This window comes from Pygocentrus nattereri, chromosome 6 (genome assembly GCF_015220715.1).
Source record: "Pygocentrus nattereri isolate fPygNat1 chromosome 6, fPygNat1.pri, whole genome shotgun sequence".
NCBI classification, from domain to species: Eukaryota; Metazoa; Chordata; class Actinopteri; order Characiformes; family Serrasalmidae; genus Pygocentrus; species Pygocentrus nattereri.
Window position 1 is genome coordinate 5143091 of NC_051216.1, and position 20808 is coordinate 5163898.

A 20808-nucleotide genomic window follows, 5' to 3' on the forward strand; every position below is an offset into this window, starting at 1 on the left:
CCATTAACTCCTGATAAGAAAAGGTCCGTTGTACTGCCTGGCGTAACCTCTGACCAATAGTGATCAATAGTTTTTTCACCTGTTTTTCTTTTTTTTTTGTTTTGTTTTGTTTTTTTATGTGTCCCCATAGAGAACATTGATCGTTTAGGCTAGCTCATCTCACAGTACTCATTACTGTTCCAATTAGACGGTCTCCAGAGTGACCGGGTGACCCTCCCTCCCCACCCCACCCCCCCACTGCCATTTACATCAAGCTGCGGATGTTCAGCGGAGCGACCTTTGACATCAACTTATTACGGTCAAGGGGCTCGAAAGCACCACCGACGGGAGGATCAAGCAAACGCATGGACTGCGGAAGAGACAGCGAGCGGGAGAGTGGGTGTGTTAGAGAAAAGAGGGAAAGAGGTGGGAGTGCGGGGGGGAAAGAAAGCGCAGCCTTTCGAGAAGCAAGCGAGAAGGAAATAATCACAATGTTGCCCTCCTCATGAATTATTAAGAAGCCCCTGCCTCGTTTAGCTCTGGTCACAAAAAAAAAAAAATGCTGCATTTTCATCCGTGCCTGTGAAGCCGAGAGCAGGGGCAGTGGAGGGGTATGTGTTTTCTCTTTTTTTTGACAGCTGTATTACTGCTGATAAGCAGCACTCGCGCTGATCCGGTACTCTGACAGCAGCAGCGGCAGCAGAAGAGAGCGAGAGAGAGCGAGAGAGAGAGCGAGAGAGAGAGAGGGGGAAGCTGGAAACTCGGGTAGCGCTGTAGAAGGAGCAGCAGCAGAAAGAGAAAGCTGGAAACTCGGGGCAGGGCTGTAGACGAAGCAGCGGCGGAAAGGAAAAGCTGGAAAAGCTGGCAGATTTCTTTTGAGAGTACAGAGGAAGCAGGACTGGCAAGAAAGCTGGAAACTTGGGCAGTTTTCCACCAGCGACGTTGAGGAAGAAACGGCAGCAACAGAAAGAGAAACCTGGAAACTCTCGCAGCACTGTAAAGAAAGAAAGAGCGTCAGCACCACTGGCAAGTCTGTCCTTTATTCCCTACCTTATTTACCCCTTCTCTTCTTCTTTCTGGAGTTGAGCTTGTTTTTATCAGCCTGGTTTGAAACAACAAGAGGAAAGCAAAGTGCACTGGATCTCTTGTCCATAAAAAAAGGAAACAGGCATCCTGTCCAAAGCAGACCTGGCTGCCCACATGCCGATCGAATTCGTGTGCAAGATCAAGTTTGCCGAGGAGGACGAGAAGCAGAAGAAGGGCAAAAAGCAGCAGGATGGGGACAGGGAGAGCCTGATCGAGGAAAGCTGCAGCCCTCCGGCCAAAGACCTGGCCGGGTTCGCCAACTCCTGCTCCCTCCACGGGATTAACCACATCTTTGTTTCTGGACGGCTGGGGGTCCGGCAGACCCTCTGGGCTTTGGCCTTTCTGGCGTCCCTGGCGCTGTTCCTCTACCAGGCGGCCAAGTGCGCCATCTCTTACCTGGAGCATCCCCACGTCACGGCGCTGAATGAGGAAGCCAGCCCGGAGATGGTCTTCCCGGCCGTCACCATCTGCAACATCAACCGCTTCCGCTTCTCCGCCCTCACGGACGCCGACATCTACCACCTGGCCAACCTGACAGGCCTGCCACCCAAAAACAAAGACGGACACAAGCCAACGGACCTGGAGTACCCGGCACCGGACATGCAGGACATTTTCAATCGCACCGGCCACCAGCTGGACGAGATGCTCAAGAGCTGCAACTTCAGCGGACAGAACTGCTCGGCTGAGGACTTTACTGTGGTGAGTTCCCTTTAGCCTTGATTTAGAGGTTTTCTCTTGTGTTGGGCATTATCGGAAGTTCCAGTCATGAAGTCTTGGAAAAGTTTTTCCTGCTGTTTTTGTCACATTCTTAGCTTTCGTTGTCTCTTTGAAGAAGTTTTTCAAGATGGGAATTGCTCTAGCATGCTTTCTCATGTCTACAGCAGACTGGAGTTTATTTGTAACAGCCATTATGAGCATTGACTAGACTTCTTTTCTCATGTGGAAGCATTTTCAGAAGTTTTCCACAAGTTGGGAAATGCTTTAATTATGGACTTAGCACTGTGCGTATCCACACTCTCTTAGTTCTTTCTCGTACACTGCAAAGAACGGTATCTTGTCGAATAAAATGATTTTCAAATATATTTCTCCTGTTGAGATATTGAGCTTAATTTAAGCTTATTTATATAATTTCTAGTTTTATATATATATATATATATATATATATATATTTTTTTTTTTTTTTTTTTTTACTTGGTATAAATGTTATTATTTGGTAAAATTATCTCAATATATATAATTTTAAGAAATGTGCTTAAAACCAGCAAAATTATCTCCCAGTATAGTGAGATTTTTTATAGTGAGAAATTTCTCAAAATAAACTAGATGGTCTCATGACAAGTGCCCAACCATCTCAAAATGGGAAATAGACTAGATTTAAGATCATTTCACTTGACAGGATAGCATGTTTGCCCTGTAATAACATTATCACACCTTTTCTCAATTTCTGGAAAGAGTTTGGCTCTATCAGGTTGTTGTTTGAACTTTTTGGTGCACAATCAATGTAAACTTTGATCCAGCTCCATTTATTCTCTAGCAATAGTATTAGAAGTTTCCTCAAAGTGGATTTTAGCTTTGTCCATCACCATTGTTTTACGAAAACCTTGTAACGTTTGCAAAATTGTAACTTTAAAAGCTGAACCATGTTCATATGCCATAAGACACTTTCAAAAATTCCACAAAATTCACTCTTTTTCAGAAGGCTGCTTGCATATGGGCTTCATAACGCATTCATAAGCATTGGATGACGGGATTATAACCAAGTACTTGAGTATTTATGAACAGCTCATGCCACTGATTACAAGACAGGATATTTTATGAACAAAAGGGGCTGTTATATCTGTTAATAACATTGTTATAAAGCATCATTCTGCCTTTATGTGTCATATACCTGCTTCATAACCGTGTTGATCCATTCATTAGTGCAGTGTTCCCACAATATAAAGGGCTTACAAGGTTTTCTTAGGACAATGACAGCTGTAGTTAGGGTGCAGAATAGCTTGCTTTCCATGTCTGCAACAGATCGCATCCGTAATTTACTTTGCAGTTCTCGTGCTCGTAGCTGTGGTGTGGAAATCCTGTTATCAGAGGAGACATTTCTGCAGGCGTTCGGCGTGAAGAAGCTTTATCTCCACTGTGTGAGGAAGCAGTAGGTGTCAGCGGTGCACTGTGAACATTAAACGAGGTGCTTCTCTGAGCTTGCCGTTTGGGCTGCCTTACTTTTGGACGCTGCTTTTAGGTAAAAGAGGGCCTGTCGTCGTGTGTGCGGGAGTTTTTTCTCCTATCGGCGCTTGCTTGTGTGATTTCTTGTAATGCGCCGGCAGGAGCGCGGAAAACTCCTTGTGGGAACGTCGCTGTTTTTATCCCCCCCCCCCTCCCCAAACAGTCTGCTGTTCTCTTCTACATCCACCACCTTTCACCAGCTCTCAGAAAGCTAGACGTTACCTCAATGTTCGTCCACTCACCGCTGCTGAGATTAAATATTTAGCAGCAGACATACATGACTTTTGCATTAGCTAGATTGACCCAAAGAAATAAAACAATTTATGTAAGGCTTTCCGGTCCAGCTGAGTACGGACTGTCATGCCTCCCCACAGGCAGATGGATTCTCCCTCTGCCAGGAGGACGGGTCTGTATGGAATTGCTTTAGTGAAGATAAAGCGCTGTTGTCAACTCATAATAGTGTGTTTTGAGCATTCACACACTCACCTTGCCGAGACCTAACCCTGGCACTTTGTCACTCTGACCCTGTGCTGTGTTCGCTCTATATACCAGTCAAATCGCTGCTTCACCACTCCGGCCTAGCAGCCTATATGCACAGTTTCCCTCTGCAGTCCATGTTTATTCTATACATCCAGACTAAACGCTCAATCTAAGACAAGGAATTATCTATGACACTGAAGCAGCACCACCTAAAGGGTTCTTTTGAACTTTCTCCCACACATCTGTCACACATCTAATCGTGTGACGAAGATGTAGAGAAATAAAATAGGGTTCTTGGGTGACTTTGAGTTGTTTTATTTTGGTTTTAACCTTTTAATTAATTTTCTCGCTTAATATTAATACTTAATAATTTGAGGATTGGTGCTTCATGTCTTCACAAGCTCTTGTAGCAGGTTTTTCTTGTATGCAGCAGATTGTGTGCTATTCATTGCAGCTCTAGTAACTGGTGTGGAATTCCTGTTATCAGCACGGATATTTCTCCAGGTGTTTGGTATCAGTGAGCCTGATCGTGGTTTGCCCCCACGTATTAGTTTCATAGTCGCAGCAGAACGATTCTTATTTAGTTATGGAATAGCGATTCTGTGAAATAATAACTGTAATGAGTCTCAGGGATCAAGGGGTTAATTTCGCATGTGACCTGGAATCTCAGCTTCAGTCTCCGGAGTCCTGCCACACATCACCGGCAGCTTCGTGAGATGTTATTGTGCAGTGTTTTACATGGGGACATATTGGTCTGTGATGATGTACTTTATAATGCATTACTTCATAACATGTTGGATCAGATAAGTTATTTTGTGAAATGTTACTTCCTGACATGTTACTTTGTGACATGTGACTGTATGACTGTTACTTTAGGTGATTATGTTACTCTGTCATATATGATTCACTTTATAACAGTTTATCTTGTGACATGTTAATTCATGACATGTTATTCCATAGCAGGTTAATTCATAACACATTACTTCATGATATGTCACTTTGAACATGTTATGCTGATGCATGTTACTCTGTTACATATTAATTCATGACATGTTACTTTGTAATATGTTTATTCATGACATGTTACTTTGTAATATGTTTATTCATGATGTGTTACTTTGTGACATGTTAGTTCATGACATGTTATTACATACCATGTTAATTCATAACACATTACTTCATGACATGTTACTGTGCTACATGTTAATTCATAATACATAAATTCATGCCGTTACTTTTCATGTGTTGATTCATGACATGTTACTTTGTGACATGTTACTTTGTGGTATGTTAATTGATGACATGTTACTGTGTGGTATGTTAATTGATGACATGTTACTTTGTGGTATGTTAATTGATGACATGTTACTGTGTGGTATGTTAATTGATGACATGTTACTGTGTGGTATGTTAATTGATGACATGTTACTTTGTGGTATGTTAATTGATGACATGTTACTGTGTGGTATGTTAATTGATGACATGTTACTTTGTGGTATGTTAATTGATGACATGTTATTACATACCATGTTAATTCATAATACATAACTTCATAACATGTTACTGTGCTACATGTTAATTCATTACAAGTTACTTTGCGTCATTTTAATTCATGACATGTTACTTTGTGTCATATGACTCCGCACTCCTTTACTTTGCCATATGTTACACTGTCACGTTACATTGTGATCATTTACTTTGTAGCAGCTTACTTAGTGACGTCAGTGACGTTGTGGCGTCCAGCTTTAATACATTGCTTTGTGATGCAGAAGTTTATGGTACGTTATTTTGTGACACATTACTTCATACCATACTGTAATATGCAGTCCTTTATGATGCAGTATTTCTCGATAAATTAGGATTTTTTTGTCATACATTATTTTGTCGCATTTTTTTGTTACGAGCTGTTTTGTGATACATTATTTAGTGATACATCACGATGCATTTCTTTGTGTCGTGTTTCTTTCTGATCTGTTACTTCATTACATATTGCTGAGTTTCCTTTTCCGGCGAGCACAGCCGGACCGTCCCGTGTCAGGCTGGGAGACGGCGGGTCCTGTGGGGCCGCAGAGCCACTCTTTGTGGATTAAGATCGTTGCAAAGTTCCAACGCTTCAGTCCTCGTCCCTGTCAGCCCTGTGATCTCCATCTGAGAGGCTGTCAGTTAGATTTGTTACAGACATCTTACTGTCTCCATGCATGAAGAGTCACTTCCTCTATCCCACGGGTCGCACGAGAGAGAGAGAGAGAGAGAGAGAGAGAGAGAGAGAGAGAGAGAGAGAGAGAGAGAGAGACAGAGAGAGAGAGAGAGATAGAGAGAGAGAGACAGAGAGAGAGAGAGAGAGAGAGAGAGAGAGAGAGACAGAGAGAGAGAGAGAGAGAGAGAGACAGAGAGAGAGAGAGAGATAGAGAGAGAGAGACAGAGAGAGAGAGAGAGAGAGAGAGAGAGAGAGAGACAGAGAGAGAGAGAGAGAGAGAGAGAGAGAGAGAGATAGAGAGAGAGAGAGAGAGAGAGAGACAGAGAGAGAGAGAGAGATAGAGAGAGAGAGACAGAGAGAGAGAGAGAGAGAGAGAGAGAGAGAGAGACAGAGAGAGAGAGAGAGAGAGAGAGAGACAGAGAGAGAGAGAGAGAGAGAGAGAGAGAGAGAGAGAGATAGAGAGAGAGAGACAGAGAGAGAGAGAGAGAGAGAGAGAGAGAGAGAGACAGAGAGAGAGAGCGAGAGAGAGAGAGCGAGACATAGTGTGATAGTGTGAGAGAGGAAGAGAGCTGATGATAAATTAGTGATTATATTAGGAGAGAGTCCATCAGCGTCCACTGCAGACAAATGTGTGTATGAGTGTTATTCACTCCGGGCCAGTGAGTGACCACCAAACCACAACCTTCTCTTTTACCCACTGTCACATTAGTATATATGTAATATACACAGATCACGCACAACATTCTGACCATTATGGTGCACTTTGTAGTTCTACAGTTACAGACTGTAGTCCATCTGTTTCTCTGATACTCTGTTACCCTGTTCTTCAGTGGTCAGGACCCCCATGGACCCTCACAGAGCAGGTACTATTTGGGTGGTGGGTCATTCTCAGCACTGCAGTAACACTGACGTGGTGGTGGTGTGTTAGTGTGTGTTGTGCTGGTCTGAGTGGATCAGACACAGCAGAGCTGCTGGAGTTTTTAAACACTGTGTCCACTCACTGTCCACTCTATTAGACACTTGTATGTAAAGTCAGAGATGACAGCTCATCTGCTGCACAGTTTGTGTTGGTCATCCTCTAGTCCTTCATCAGTGGGCACAGGACGCTGTTGGCTGGATGTTTTTGGTTGGTGGACTATTCTCAGTCCAGCAGCGACACTGAGGTGTTTAAAAACTCCATCAGCACTGCTGTGTCTGATCCACTCAGACCAGCACAACACACACTAACACGCCACCACCACGTCAGTGTTACTGCAGTGCTGAGAATGACCCACCACCCAAATAGTACCTGCTCTGTGAGGGTCCATGGGGGTCCTGACCACTGAAGAACAGGGTAACAGAGTATCAGAGAAACAGATGGACTACAGTCTGTAACTGTAGAACTACAGAGTGCAGCTATACAGTAAGTGGAGCTGATAAAGTGGACGATGAGCGTAGAAACAGGCCATAATATTGTGCCTGATCGGTGTAAACAGTTGATCGTATTCCAATGACGTCACAATCCCAGCGCATGCAGTGAAACACGTTTATAAGCAGCGTTTCAGAGCAGTTCATATTAAAGCACATTAGCAGTGTAATTCCCTTGATTTCACTTGAAAGCTGAAACCTAAACGGCTGAGATTCCCCGCTGCGTCTTATTTTCACATCCTGAACGGCACACTAGCTCACTAAATAGTGTACAAAAATAGTGCATATCCCATTAGTAGTGCACTCAGTAGTGTAGTATTACTTTGAATGTAAAACGTTGGCTTTACATTCACCAAAAATCCATCCCCTATTTAAGGCGCCTCAGTGTAACTGCAGCACCATTTAAGGCGGAACCGAAAAGTCAAAAGAGAAGCTGGTGAGCGAGAAGCTGACCCGAGCTTGCTATTTATGTTTGAGTTTATTTTTAAAGAGCTTTGGCATTTTTTTTGCCACTTGTGCGTTTTTTATATATATATATATATATATATATATATATATATATATATATATATATATATATATATATATAAAATATCTCACAGTGAAAATGTTCTGGACTCTGGAGACGTGCAGGTTATACAGATCCACCAGTGTTTTCTGGAGACGCATCTAAAGTGTCCACATATCTTTTGTGGTCATTCTGGTCTATTGTGCTGGTCTTTGTCCACCTGCAGGGCTGCAGTAGCAGTGATGAGACGAGCTCCGTCAGAGCAAAGTCAGAGTTACAGCTCAACATGGCGATGAGGTCTTCTTCATGATGCAATCAAACACTATGGACTGCTGCAATGCTTTTACTTAAACGTGAACTTAACCCAGCGTGCGAGAGCCAGAGGTCGAGGCCCGGACAGCTACAGAGTTTGTAATAAATGTTAAAGAGCCCAACTGATTCTCGCTTTTTTGAGATTACTGTTGTGTGTAAACACTATTAAAGTCTGTATATGGAACGAAGCTGCGAGTCATCGTTACACACATCCACCAATCCTGCCTATAGTAGTTCAGCTCCGCCCACTCACACTGAAGGTAAAAGAGGTGGACAGCTTTTTGGAATGAGCCGCTATATAAAGCGGCCAATCAGAACATAGCTCATTTACATATCGCTGCTGTTTCTCCATTTTTGTTGTTTTTCAGTTTTTGGCATAATTTGAAAATGACTGTTGCCCTTTATAAAGTGTGTAAGTTTCATCATGAAGGGATCAAAAGAAACAGCCCAAAGTTACTTAGAAAGACGTCTGGTTCCATTGACTTCCATTAAAAGTACAGTAGGTTTTTTCCTTCTCCTGTAAAGTTACCAATTTGGAGATAGGAGGTTTTGTTCTGAGAGCAGCGCGTATCAGTTTTAAATGTACAGTAGCAAAAGCAGCTTGTGGATTTCTAAGAGCGGATGAAAAATTATCATGTAAAAAACGAATTATGACTGTTTTTGGTACAAAAAAACGTACAAATGTTCTACGTGAACCTCAAAGGAAACATAATATACTTAAAATGTGTAAGATTTGGGCCCTGAAGCAGCTCAGTACTGCAGTACTGCGCGGTATTTATAGTGTAGTGCTGTTACAGATGACCCTAAGCCCCCCCCTCGGCCCTGGGGGTGGGTGTGCATCCCTCGGCTGAATGCTCCGAGGTGTGGGGCAGGGCGAACGGGGCTGCGCTCTCTCTCTCTCTCTCTCTCTCTCTCCAGATGCCGTGTTTATGTAATGGTGATGGTGGTGCTGAGGGGGAGCATGATGCACTTTCTCCATCAATCAGCCCCACGTCGCGCTGCTTTGTTTGTTAGTCAGCCTGCGATTCAGTCGCTGATATTAGGTTCATATTAAGCACTTTCATTTGTCATGGTAGCGCTTGGGGTCCCGGCGCTCTCCGGCACGCAGCTATTCATTCCGGGACACGGAGTGGGGGAGTAATGATCAGGGTGGTGGAGAGCAGGGGAGTGTGTTTAGGTACAAATAACATGAGATTGTTATGATGAAAGAATGAGAAAAATGATGTGAAGAATCAAAGAATCAAAGAGACATGATTCACTTTTATGTTCACAAATGAGTCAGTATAGAAAAATACAGCATACAGTTGCAACTCCGATACAATGTGTGTTTTTTTCCAGTGAAAATAAGTCATATAATTACTAATTTTACTAATTTTAATATTGGTTAGCGTTACTGCTACTGAGAGCTGATTGGTTAGTGTTACTGCTACTGAGCGCTGATTGGTTAGTGTTACTGCTACTGAGAGCTGATTGGTTAGAGTTACTGCTACTGAGAGCTGATTGGTTAGCGTTACTGCTACTGAGAGCTGATTGGTTAGTGTTACTGCTACTGAGAGCTGATTGGTTAGAGTTACTGCTACTGAGAGCTGATTGGTTAGTGTTACTGCTACTGAGAGCTGATTGGTTAGAGTTACTGCTACTGAGAGCTGATTGGTTAGCGTTACTGCTACTGAGAGCTGATTGGTTAGAGTTACTGCTACTGAGAGCTGATTGGTTAGCGTTACTGCTACTGAGAGCTGATTGGTTAGCGTTACTGCTACTGAGAGCTGATTGGTTAGCGTTACTGCTACTGAGAGCTGATTGGTTAGAGTTACTGCTACTGAGAGCTGATTGATTAGCGTTACTGCTACTGAGAGCTGATTGGTTAGTGTTACTGCTACTGAGAGCTGATTGGTTAGTGTTACTGCTACTGAGAGCTGATTGGTTAGCGTTACTGCTACTGAGAGCTGATTGGTTAGCGTTACTGCTACTGAGAGCTGATTGGTTAGAGTTACTGCTACTGAGAGCTGATTGGTTAGTGTTACTGCTACTGAGAGCTGATTGGTTAGTGTTACTGCTACTGAGAGCTGATTGGTTAGTGTTACTGCTACTGAGAGCTGATTGGTTAGTGTTACTGCTACTGAGAGCTGATTGGTTAGCGTTACTGCTACTGAGAGCTGATTGGTTAGCGTTACTGCTACTGAGAGCTGATTGGTTAGAGTTACTGCTACTGAGAGCTGATTGGTTAGTGTTACTGCTACTGAGAGCTGATTGATTAGCGTTACTGCTACTGAGAGCTGATTGGTTAGTGTTACTGCTACTGAGAGCTGATTGGTTAGTGTTACTGCTGCTGAGAGCTGATTGGTTGGCGTTACTGCTACTGAGAGCTGATTGGTTAGTGTTACTGCTACTGAGAGCTGATTGGTTAGTGTTACTGCTACTGAGAGCTGATTGGTTAGCGTTACTGCTACTGAGAGCTGATTGGTTAGCGTTACTGCTACTGAGAGCTGATTGGTTAGAGTTACTGCTACTGAGAGCTGATTGGTTAGTGTTACTGCTACTGAGAGCTGATTGGTTAGTGTTACTGCTACTGAGAGCTGATTGGTTAGTGTTACTGCTACTGAGAGCTGATTGGTTAGTGTTACTGCTACTGAGAGCTGATTGGTTAGTGTTACTGCTACTGAGAGCTGATTGGTTAGTGTTACTGCTACTGAGAGCTGATTGGTTAGTGTTACTGCTACTTAGAGCTGATTGTTTGGCATTACTGAAACTCTGTGAAGTGGAATGCTCCTTGACTTCCTGCAGTCAGGGGTGCAAATTTGGTCTGATAAGCAGGGGGACTGACATGTGGAGGCTAAAGCTAATTCACAGCACTTCAAATGTAAAACTGGATTAACAAAGCGCACCTGCAGTTACTCGTGTCTTACTCATATCTCAGGCTTTATTTGTCAATATTAAAACACAAAACATGTAATATGACTATCACACATTCGATATAGTCAGTTTTATTGCTTATTACAATGTCAAATTTTCTTTCCATTGTCATTATAAAAATGTTAATGATTAAGTAAAACAGCCCAGTAATGATAAATATGATGCCATTTAAGCAAAAATAGGAAGAACTATAAATAACTGGTAAAGCTACATCAGAACATGATGATAGTATGATAAAGGCAAGTGAGACGATTTCAGAGTAGAGTAGCTTCATTTGCTTTCAAGTTACATTCAAATAAATATCTACTAAATAGACCATAATATTCTTTAATTCTAAACCTGCTCTAATCCTAACCCTAACCTTAACCTCAACCCAGAACCCAAACCCAACCCTTACCCTGGTCTTAATCCCAGTGGTGGACGAAGTACACAAATCATGTACTTGAGTTAAAGTCGAGACCCCAAGGTAAAATATTACCCCAGTAAGTAGAAGTTCCTCCCTTTAGACCTCCACTTGAGTAAAAGTACTAAAGTATTTCCCTTCAAATGTACTTAAGTATAAAGTAAAAGTACTAAAAGAGTAATTCTGGCTCTGATGTCCTGTTATCATTTTTATAACCAGACTGGCTTCATGAACTCATTTCAGGTGAAAGTCCTCCAGCGTCTCTCTTGGTAAACCAGTCTTTTAATAGAACGTCATTAATTAGCGACGCTGACGTCTATTAAAATGATCAGAAGCACAAAACACTGAAGGTAAACAGTTTCCATCAGGGAGAACCGAGTGGCTCTGAAATCACTTTTTACACACAAGCAAAGTTTCAGTTTCAGATTTATTTACAACTTAGTTCCAAGTTTAAGTTGAATAAAAACTGGCTTTAAACTCAGGATCACAGATGAGCTCCTTTACTATGTTGATCTGTAGGCGTCTGTTCATAAACATAAACCAGCCCAAACTCATTTACTATAAAATGAAATGGTGTTTGTAGAAATTCAGAAAAAAGCCGCGTCAGTCTCGACTGCATATGTGGACATATTTCTATATTGAGCTCTATTTACACAAAGTTAGGTTAGTTCATCATTTATGTTGAACAGACTCTCCCAAAGTTTTACGCTGCTGCGCTGACGTTGAACCGCGTGCTGCACTGGGTCGGTATGACCAACAGGTCAAAACCAGCTCTAAACAAAGTGACCGCTGGGCCCTGATTGGTGCTCTGGCTTTGCGCTTCTTTCGTTTTGACATGTTACGTTTTTATACACACAGAAACCAAAAGGAACGACAGATTTCTCAAAATGTAGGAGGAAAAAGTCGGATATTAGACTCTGAAATGTAGTGGAGTGAAAGGAGAAAGACGCCCAGAAATGGAGAAACTTCAGTACAGATACACCAAAAATACTAAAGTACAGAAACCAATTACATTTACTCAGTTACTCAGTTACTGTCCCCCACTGCGTAATCCTAACCCTGGTCCAAATCCTAACTCCAAAATCACCACTGCTTTTCAACCAATTGTTTGTTATCAATTTGAACATCTGTATATTATCTACAGGGGGCTACAGTGAACTATTCTAACAAAGTGAGACCGATTTTTGTCTTTGCCAGTCTTCCAGAGTGGCCTCGGTCAAGCTCACTTCACCGGCCGTAACGAGTGATGTGGAGCGACTGCTGCCTTATTCACTGAGCCAGATGTGATGACGTTTTGCCGCTGTACAGAAGACTTTGTGGAAAATGCTCATATGAAAATGCGGAAATGATCACCACTATAAAAGCACAGGCAACGTTGATTAATTGGTGAAATGAATGGTTTTAGGGCAAATTCATGTGCGCAGAAAATGCTTCATTTATATGACTAATTGACCTAATTATAGAAAGAAAACTCCTCCATCTCATCATCTAGATGGTGAGCGGTGTGCGTTCAGCGTTCAGCCCTCGGGGTGAACGCTGCTCGTTCCCGCGCTGTTATTCTATTTGTGCAGTTGTGTGAACTCTCCGGGGACAGATCCACAGCCCCCGTCCTGTTTCACAGGGAATAAGACACATGTGCGGAACGCTTTCATTGAAATTTTCCGCATGATGCGGAAGAGCACGGAGAGCCTATGAATCATTCATAGCAAGTGTTTACAGAAATCCATCGGCCTTTTAATTATTGACATGCTAAGAGACCGATGTTGCTTACAGGAGATGTTTTCCAGGAATTAAACTGTGCTCTTTTAAAAAATCTCAGCAGAGACTGGCAGCATTGTTTGCACCCCCGTTCCTCTCACCATGGGGTGTAATTAAGATTCTCTGCTATTATTGACTCTCGTTAATTACTCACAACAGAAATCATAACAAGCAGCTTCAGACATAATCTGATATAAATGCGCACCTTTTCCTCTCTGGACGCTGAGCTGTTGGCTTGTGCTGCCTCAGCTCAGGCCTTTGGCTCTCTTTTTACCTCCTGAACGTGTTTCCTCTCTCGCTCAAATCTGTTTGCAGATGCATTATCAGACGGCGCTCGCTGTGAGGACGGATCCCCTCTGCATATATTCTCAGGGTTAACTAAGTGGCGCCTGAGCCCACAGCGGCCATCTATAAAGCCGGGGGTTAACGTACGGAGCCCCTGCCGCAGTTTGTCATGTCAGGGCGGTGGAGTCTGTCTGGGAAAGATGAGGTGTTTTAATGGATAATTGAATATGTGCCAGTGTGAACCCAGGGAGATGGTGCCCTGACCCGGAAAAAAGTAATCTCCTCCAGCAGACCCAAAAGGCCGAAAGGCAAACGTTTAGGTAGCTCGGCGATGCTCTCTCAGATGGATTGGAGGGTTAGGAGTGATTTGTCTTGCAACTACTTTCAAGCTGATTTATAGAGCTGCAACACTGAATATTTTCTGTTTTGAATATTCCATTAAGCATTATCTCAAATATTCAAATATTCTATAATAAGAAAAGCCCAACATGAACAAAAAAATCATCTCATTATTAACCAATTCAGTGTTTCTGCATCTAATCATGCACACACATGCCACATTTAACTAGGACAAGTAGGTAAACATGACATTAACGTAATGATGTCGTTCCAGTTGGAGTTCTTTGGGATCAGTTTGACCTTAGGCTGTTTTAGCTGCACACAACATGATGATAGTGTTTTGGATGATAAAGAGGTCACTTTAAAATGCAATTTTATAACCTTCAAAAAAAATGTAGCTATAGAGCCCTTAACTAACATAAACACACCTGTAACACACCTAACATAACCACATTTGTAAGACCTAACTTAACATAACTGTACCTGTAACATCACTAATCTAACATAAACACACATACAATATACCTAACGTAACATAACCACACCTGTAACATCACTAATCTAACATAAACACACCTATAATATACCTAATGTAACAGAACCACACCTGTAACATCACTAATCTAACATAAACACACATACAATATACCTAACGTAACATAACCACACCTGTAACATCACTAATCTAACATAAACACACCTATAATATACCTAATGTAACAGAACCACACCTGTAACATCACTAATCTAACATAAACACACATACAATATACCTAACGTAACATAACCACACGTGTAACATCACTAATCTAACACAAACACACATATAATATACCTAACGTAACATAACCACACCTGTAACATCACTAATCTAACATAAACACACCTATAATATACCTAATGTAACATAACCACACCTGTAACATCACTAATCTAACACAAACACACCTATAATATACCTAATGTAACATAACCACACCTGTAACATCACTAATCTAACACAAACACACATACAATATACCTAACGTAACATAACCACACGTGTAACAGCACTAATCTAACATAAACACACATATAATATACCTAATGTAACATAACCACACCTGTAACATCACTAATCTAACATAAACACACCTATAATATACCTAACATAACATAACCACACGTGTAACATCACTAATCTAACACAAACACACATACAATATACCTAACGTAACATTACCACACCTGTAACATCACTAATCTAACACAAACACACCTATAATATACCTAACATAACATAACCACACCTGTAAAATCACTAGTCTAACATAAACACACCTATAATATACCTAACATAACATTACCACACCTGTAACATCACTAATCTAACATAAACACACCTATAATATACCTAACATAACAGAACAACACCTGTAACATCACTAATCTAACATAAACACACCTATAATATACCTAACGTAACATAACCACACCTGTAACATCACTAGTCTAACACAAACACACATATAATATACCTAACGTAACATAACCACAGCTGTAACATCACTAATCTAACACAAACACACATATAATATACCTAACGTAACATAACCACACCTGTAACATCACTAATCTAACACAAACACAACTATAATATACCTAACGTAATATAACCACACCTGTAACATCACTAATCTAACATAAACACACATATAATATACCTAACGTAACATAACCACACCTGTAACATCACTAATCTAACATAAAAACACCTATAATATACCTAACGTAACATAACCACACCTGTAACATCACTAATCTAACACAAACACACCTATAATATACCTAACGTAACATAACCACACCTGTAACATCACTAATCTAACACAAACACACATACAATATACCTAACGTAACATAACCACACCTGTAACATCACTAATCTAACATAAACACACCTATAATATACCTAACGTAACATAACCACACGTGTAACATCACTAATCTAACACAAACACACCTATAATATACCTAATGTAACAGAACCACACCTGTAACATCACTAATCTAACACAAACACACCTATAATATACCTAATGTAACATAACCACACCTGTAACATCACTAATCTAACACAAACACACATACAATATACCTAACGTAACATAACCACACCTGTAACATCACTAATCTAACACAAACACACCTATAATATACCTAATGTAACATAACCACACCTGTAACATCACTAATCTAACACAAACACACATACAATAAACCTAACGTAACATAACCACACCTGTAACATCACTAATCTAACATAAACACACCTATAATATACCTAACGTAACATAACCACACGTGTAACATCACTAATCTAACACAAACACACATATAATATACCTAACGTAACATAACCACAGCTGTAACATCACTAATCTAACACAAACACACATATAATATACCTAACGTAACATAACCACACCTGTAACATCACTAATCTAACATAAACACACATATAATATACCTAACGTAACATAACCACACCTGTAACATCACTAATCTAACATAAACACACCTATAATATACCTAACGTAACATAACCACACCTGTAACATCACTAATCTAACACAAACACACCTATAATATACCTAACGTAACATAACCACAGCTGTAACATCACTAATCTAACATAAACACACCTATAATATACCTAACGTAACATAACCACACCTGTAACATCACTAATCTAACACAAACACACCTATAATATACCTAATGTAACATAACCACACCTGTAACATCACTAATCTAACACAAACACACATACAATATACCTAACGTAACATAACCACACCTGTAACATCACTAGTCTAACATAAACACACCTATAATATACCTAACGTAACATAACCACACCTGTAACATCACTAATCTAACATAAACACACCTATAATATACCTAACATAACATAACCACACCTGTAACATCACTAATCTAACATAAACACACCTATAATATACCTAACATAACATAACCACACCTGTAACATCACTAATCTAACATAAACACACCTATAATATACCTAACGTAACATTACCACACCTGTAACATCACTAATCTAACATAAACACACCTATAATATACCTAACGTAACATAACCACACCTGTAACATCACTAATCTAACATAAACACACCTATAATATACCTAACATAACATAACCACACCTGTAACATCACTAATCTAACATAAACACACCTATAATATACCTAACGTAACATAACCACACCTGTAACATCACTAATCTAACATAAACACACCTATAATATACCTAACGTAACATAACCACACCTGTAACATCACTAATCTAACATAAACACACCTATAATATACCTAACGTAACATAACCACACCTGTAACATCATTAATCTAACATAAACACACCTATAATATACCTAACGTAACATAACCACACCTGTAACATCACTAATCTAACATAAACACACCTATAATATACCTAATGTAACATAACAACAAATGTAACATCACTAATCTAACATAAACACACCTGTAGCATCACTAGTCTAACATAACCACACCTGTGACATCACTAGTCTAACATAAACACACCTATAATATACCTAACGTAACATAACCACACCTGTAACATCACTAATCTAACACAAACACACCTATAATATACCTAACGTAACATAACCACAGCTGTAACATCACTAATCTAACATAAACACACCTATAATATACCTAATGTAACATAACAACAAATGTAACATCACTAATCTAACATAAACACACCTGTAGCATCACTAGTCTAACATAACCACACCTGTGACATCACTAGTCTAACATAAACACACCTATAATATACCTAACGTAACATAACCACACCTGTAACATCACTAATCTAACATAAACACACCTATAATATACCTAACGTAACATAACCACACCTGTAACATCACTAATCTAACACAAACACACCTATAATATACCTAACGTAACATAACCACAGCTGTAACATCACTAATCTAACATAAACACACCTATAATATACCTAACGTAACATAACCACACCTGTAACATCACTAATCTAACACAAACACACCTATAATATACCTAATGTAACATAACCACACCTGTAACATCACTAATCTAACACAAACACACATACAATATACCTAACGTAACATAACCACACCTGTAACATCACTAGTCTAACATAAACACACCTATAATATACCTAACGTAACATAACCACACCTGTAACATCACTAATCTAACATAAACACACCTATAATATACCTAACATAACATAACCACACCTGTAACATCACTAATCTAACATAAACACACCTATAATATACCTAACATAACATAACCACACCTGTAACATCACTAATCTAACATAAACACACCTATAATATACCTAACGTAACATAACCACACCTGTAACATCACTAATCTAACATAAACACACCTATAATATACCTAACATAACATAACCACACCTGTAACATCACTAATCTAACATAAACACACCTATAATATACCTAACGTAACATAACCACACCTGTAACATCACTAATCTAACATAAACACACCTATAATATACCTAACGTAACATAACCACACCTGTAACATCACTAATCTAACATAAACACACCTATAATATACCTAACGTAACATAACCACACCTGTAACATCATTAATCTAACATAAACACACCTATAATATACCTAACGTAACATAACCACACCTGTAACATCACTAATCTAACATAAACACACCTATAATATACCTAATGTAACATAACAACAAATGTAACATCACTAATCTAACATAAACACACCTGTAGCATCACTAGTCTAACATAACCACACCTGTGACATCACTAGTCTAACATAAACACACCTATAATATACCTAACGTAACATAACCACACCTGTAACATCACTAATCTAACACAAACACACCTATAATATACCTAATGTAACATAACCACACCTGTAACATCACTAATCTAACACAAACACACCTATAATATACCTAATGTAACATAACAACAAATGTAACATCACTAATCTAACATAAACACACCTATAATATACCTAACGTAACATAACCACAGCTGTAACATCACTAATCTAACATAAACACACCTATAATATACCTAACGTAACATTACCACACCTGTAACATCACTAATCTAACACAAACACACCTATAATATACCTAACATAACATAACCACACCTGTAAAATCACTAGTCTAACATAAACACACCTATAATATACCTAACATAACATTACCACACGTGTAACATCACTAATCTAACATAAACACACCTATAATATACCTAACATAACAGAACAACAGCTGTAACATCACTAATCTAACATAAACACACCTATAATATACCTAACATAACATTACCACACCTGTAACATCACTAATCTAACATAAACACACCTATAATATACCTAACGTAACATAACCACACCTGTAACATCACTAGTCTAACATAAACACACATACAATATACCTAACTTAACATAACCACACCTGTAACATCACTAATCTAACATAAACACACCTATAATATACCTAATGTAACATTACCACACCTGTAACATCACTAATCTAACATAAACACACCTATAATATACCTAACATAACATTACCACACCTGTAACATCACTAATCTAACATAAACACACCTATAATATACCTAACGTAACATAACCACACCTGTAACATCACTAATCTAACATAAACACACCTATAATATACCTAACATAACAGAACAACAGCTGTAACATCACTAATCTAACATAAACACACATATAATATACCTAACATAACATAACCACACCTGTAGCATCACTAATCTAACATAACCACACCTGTAACATCACTAATCTAACATAAACACACCTATAATATACCTAACATAACATTACCACACCTGTAGCATCACTAATCTAACATAAACACACATATAATATACCTAACATAACATTACCACACCTGTAGCATCACTAATCTAACATAACCACACCTGTAACATCACTAATCTAACATAAACACACCTATAATATACCTAACATAACATTACCACACCTGTAGCATCACTAATCTAACATAAACACACCTATAATATACCTAACGTAATATAACAACAGCTGTAACATCACTAATCTAACATAAACACACATATAATATACCTAACATAACATAACCACACCTGTAGCATCACTAATCTAACATAACCACACCTGTAACATCACTAATCTAACATAAACACACCTATAATATACCTAACATAACATTACCACACCTGTAACATCACTAATCTAACATAAACACACCTATAATATACCTAACATAACAGAACAACACCTGTAACATCACTAATCTAACATAAACACACCTATAATATACCTAACATAACATTACCACACCTGTAGCATCACTAATCTAACATAAACACACCTATAATATACCTAACATAACATTACCACACCTGTAACATCACTAATCTAACATAAACACACATATAATATACCTAACATAACATTACCACACCTGTAACATCACTAATCTAACATAAACACACATATAATATACCTAACATAACATTACCACACCTGTAACATCACTAATCTCACATAAACACACATATAATATACCTAACATAACATTACCACACCTGTAACATCACTAATCTAACATAACCACACCTGTAACCTGGATTTGCCTTACAGAGAAATATGATATTTAATATTTTTAAATGTTTAAAATCAACCCATTAAAACCCACGGCTCATTACCATTTAAGGTTTATTATTCAGTAACTACGCAGACTACAATGCAAACTGGCTGAGCTATTCTTAGGTTATAGAAGTGTGTAGTAAAAC

The 20808-nt window shown here is 39.3% G+C and overlaps 1 protein-coding gene across 1 annotated transcript in view; it reads left to right on the plus strand.

The window, feature by feature from the left end:
* Positions 1-536: 536 nt before the first annotated feature.
* asic4a (acid-sensing (proton-gated) ion channel family member 4a) overlaps positions 537-20808 on the plus strand; it is a 196363-nt gene continuing 176091 nt past the window's right edge. The window contains exon 1 of the mRNA XM_037539093.1: positions 537-1764. Coding sequence (XP_037394990.1) covers positions 1180-1764 — 585 coding nt within the window. The 5' untranslated portion in view covers positions 537-1179. The remainder of the gene's footprint in view (positions 1765-20808) is intronic.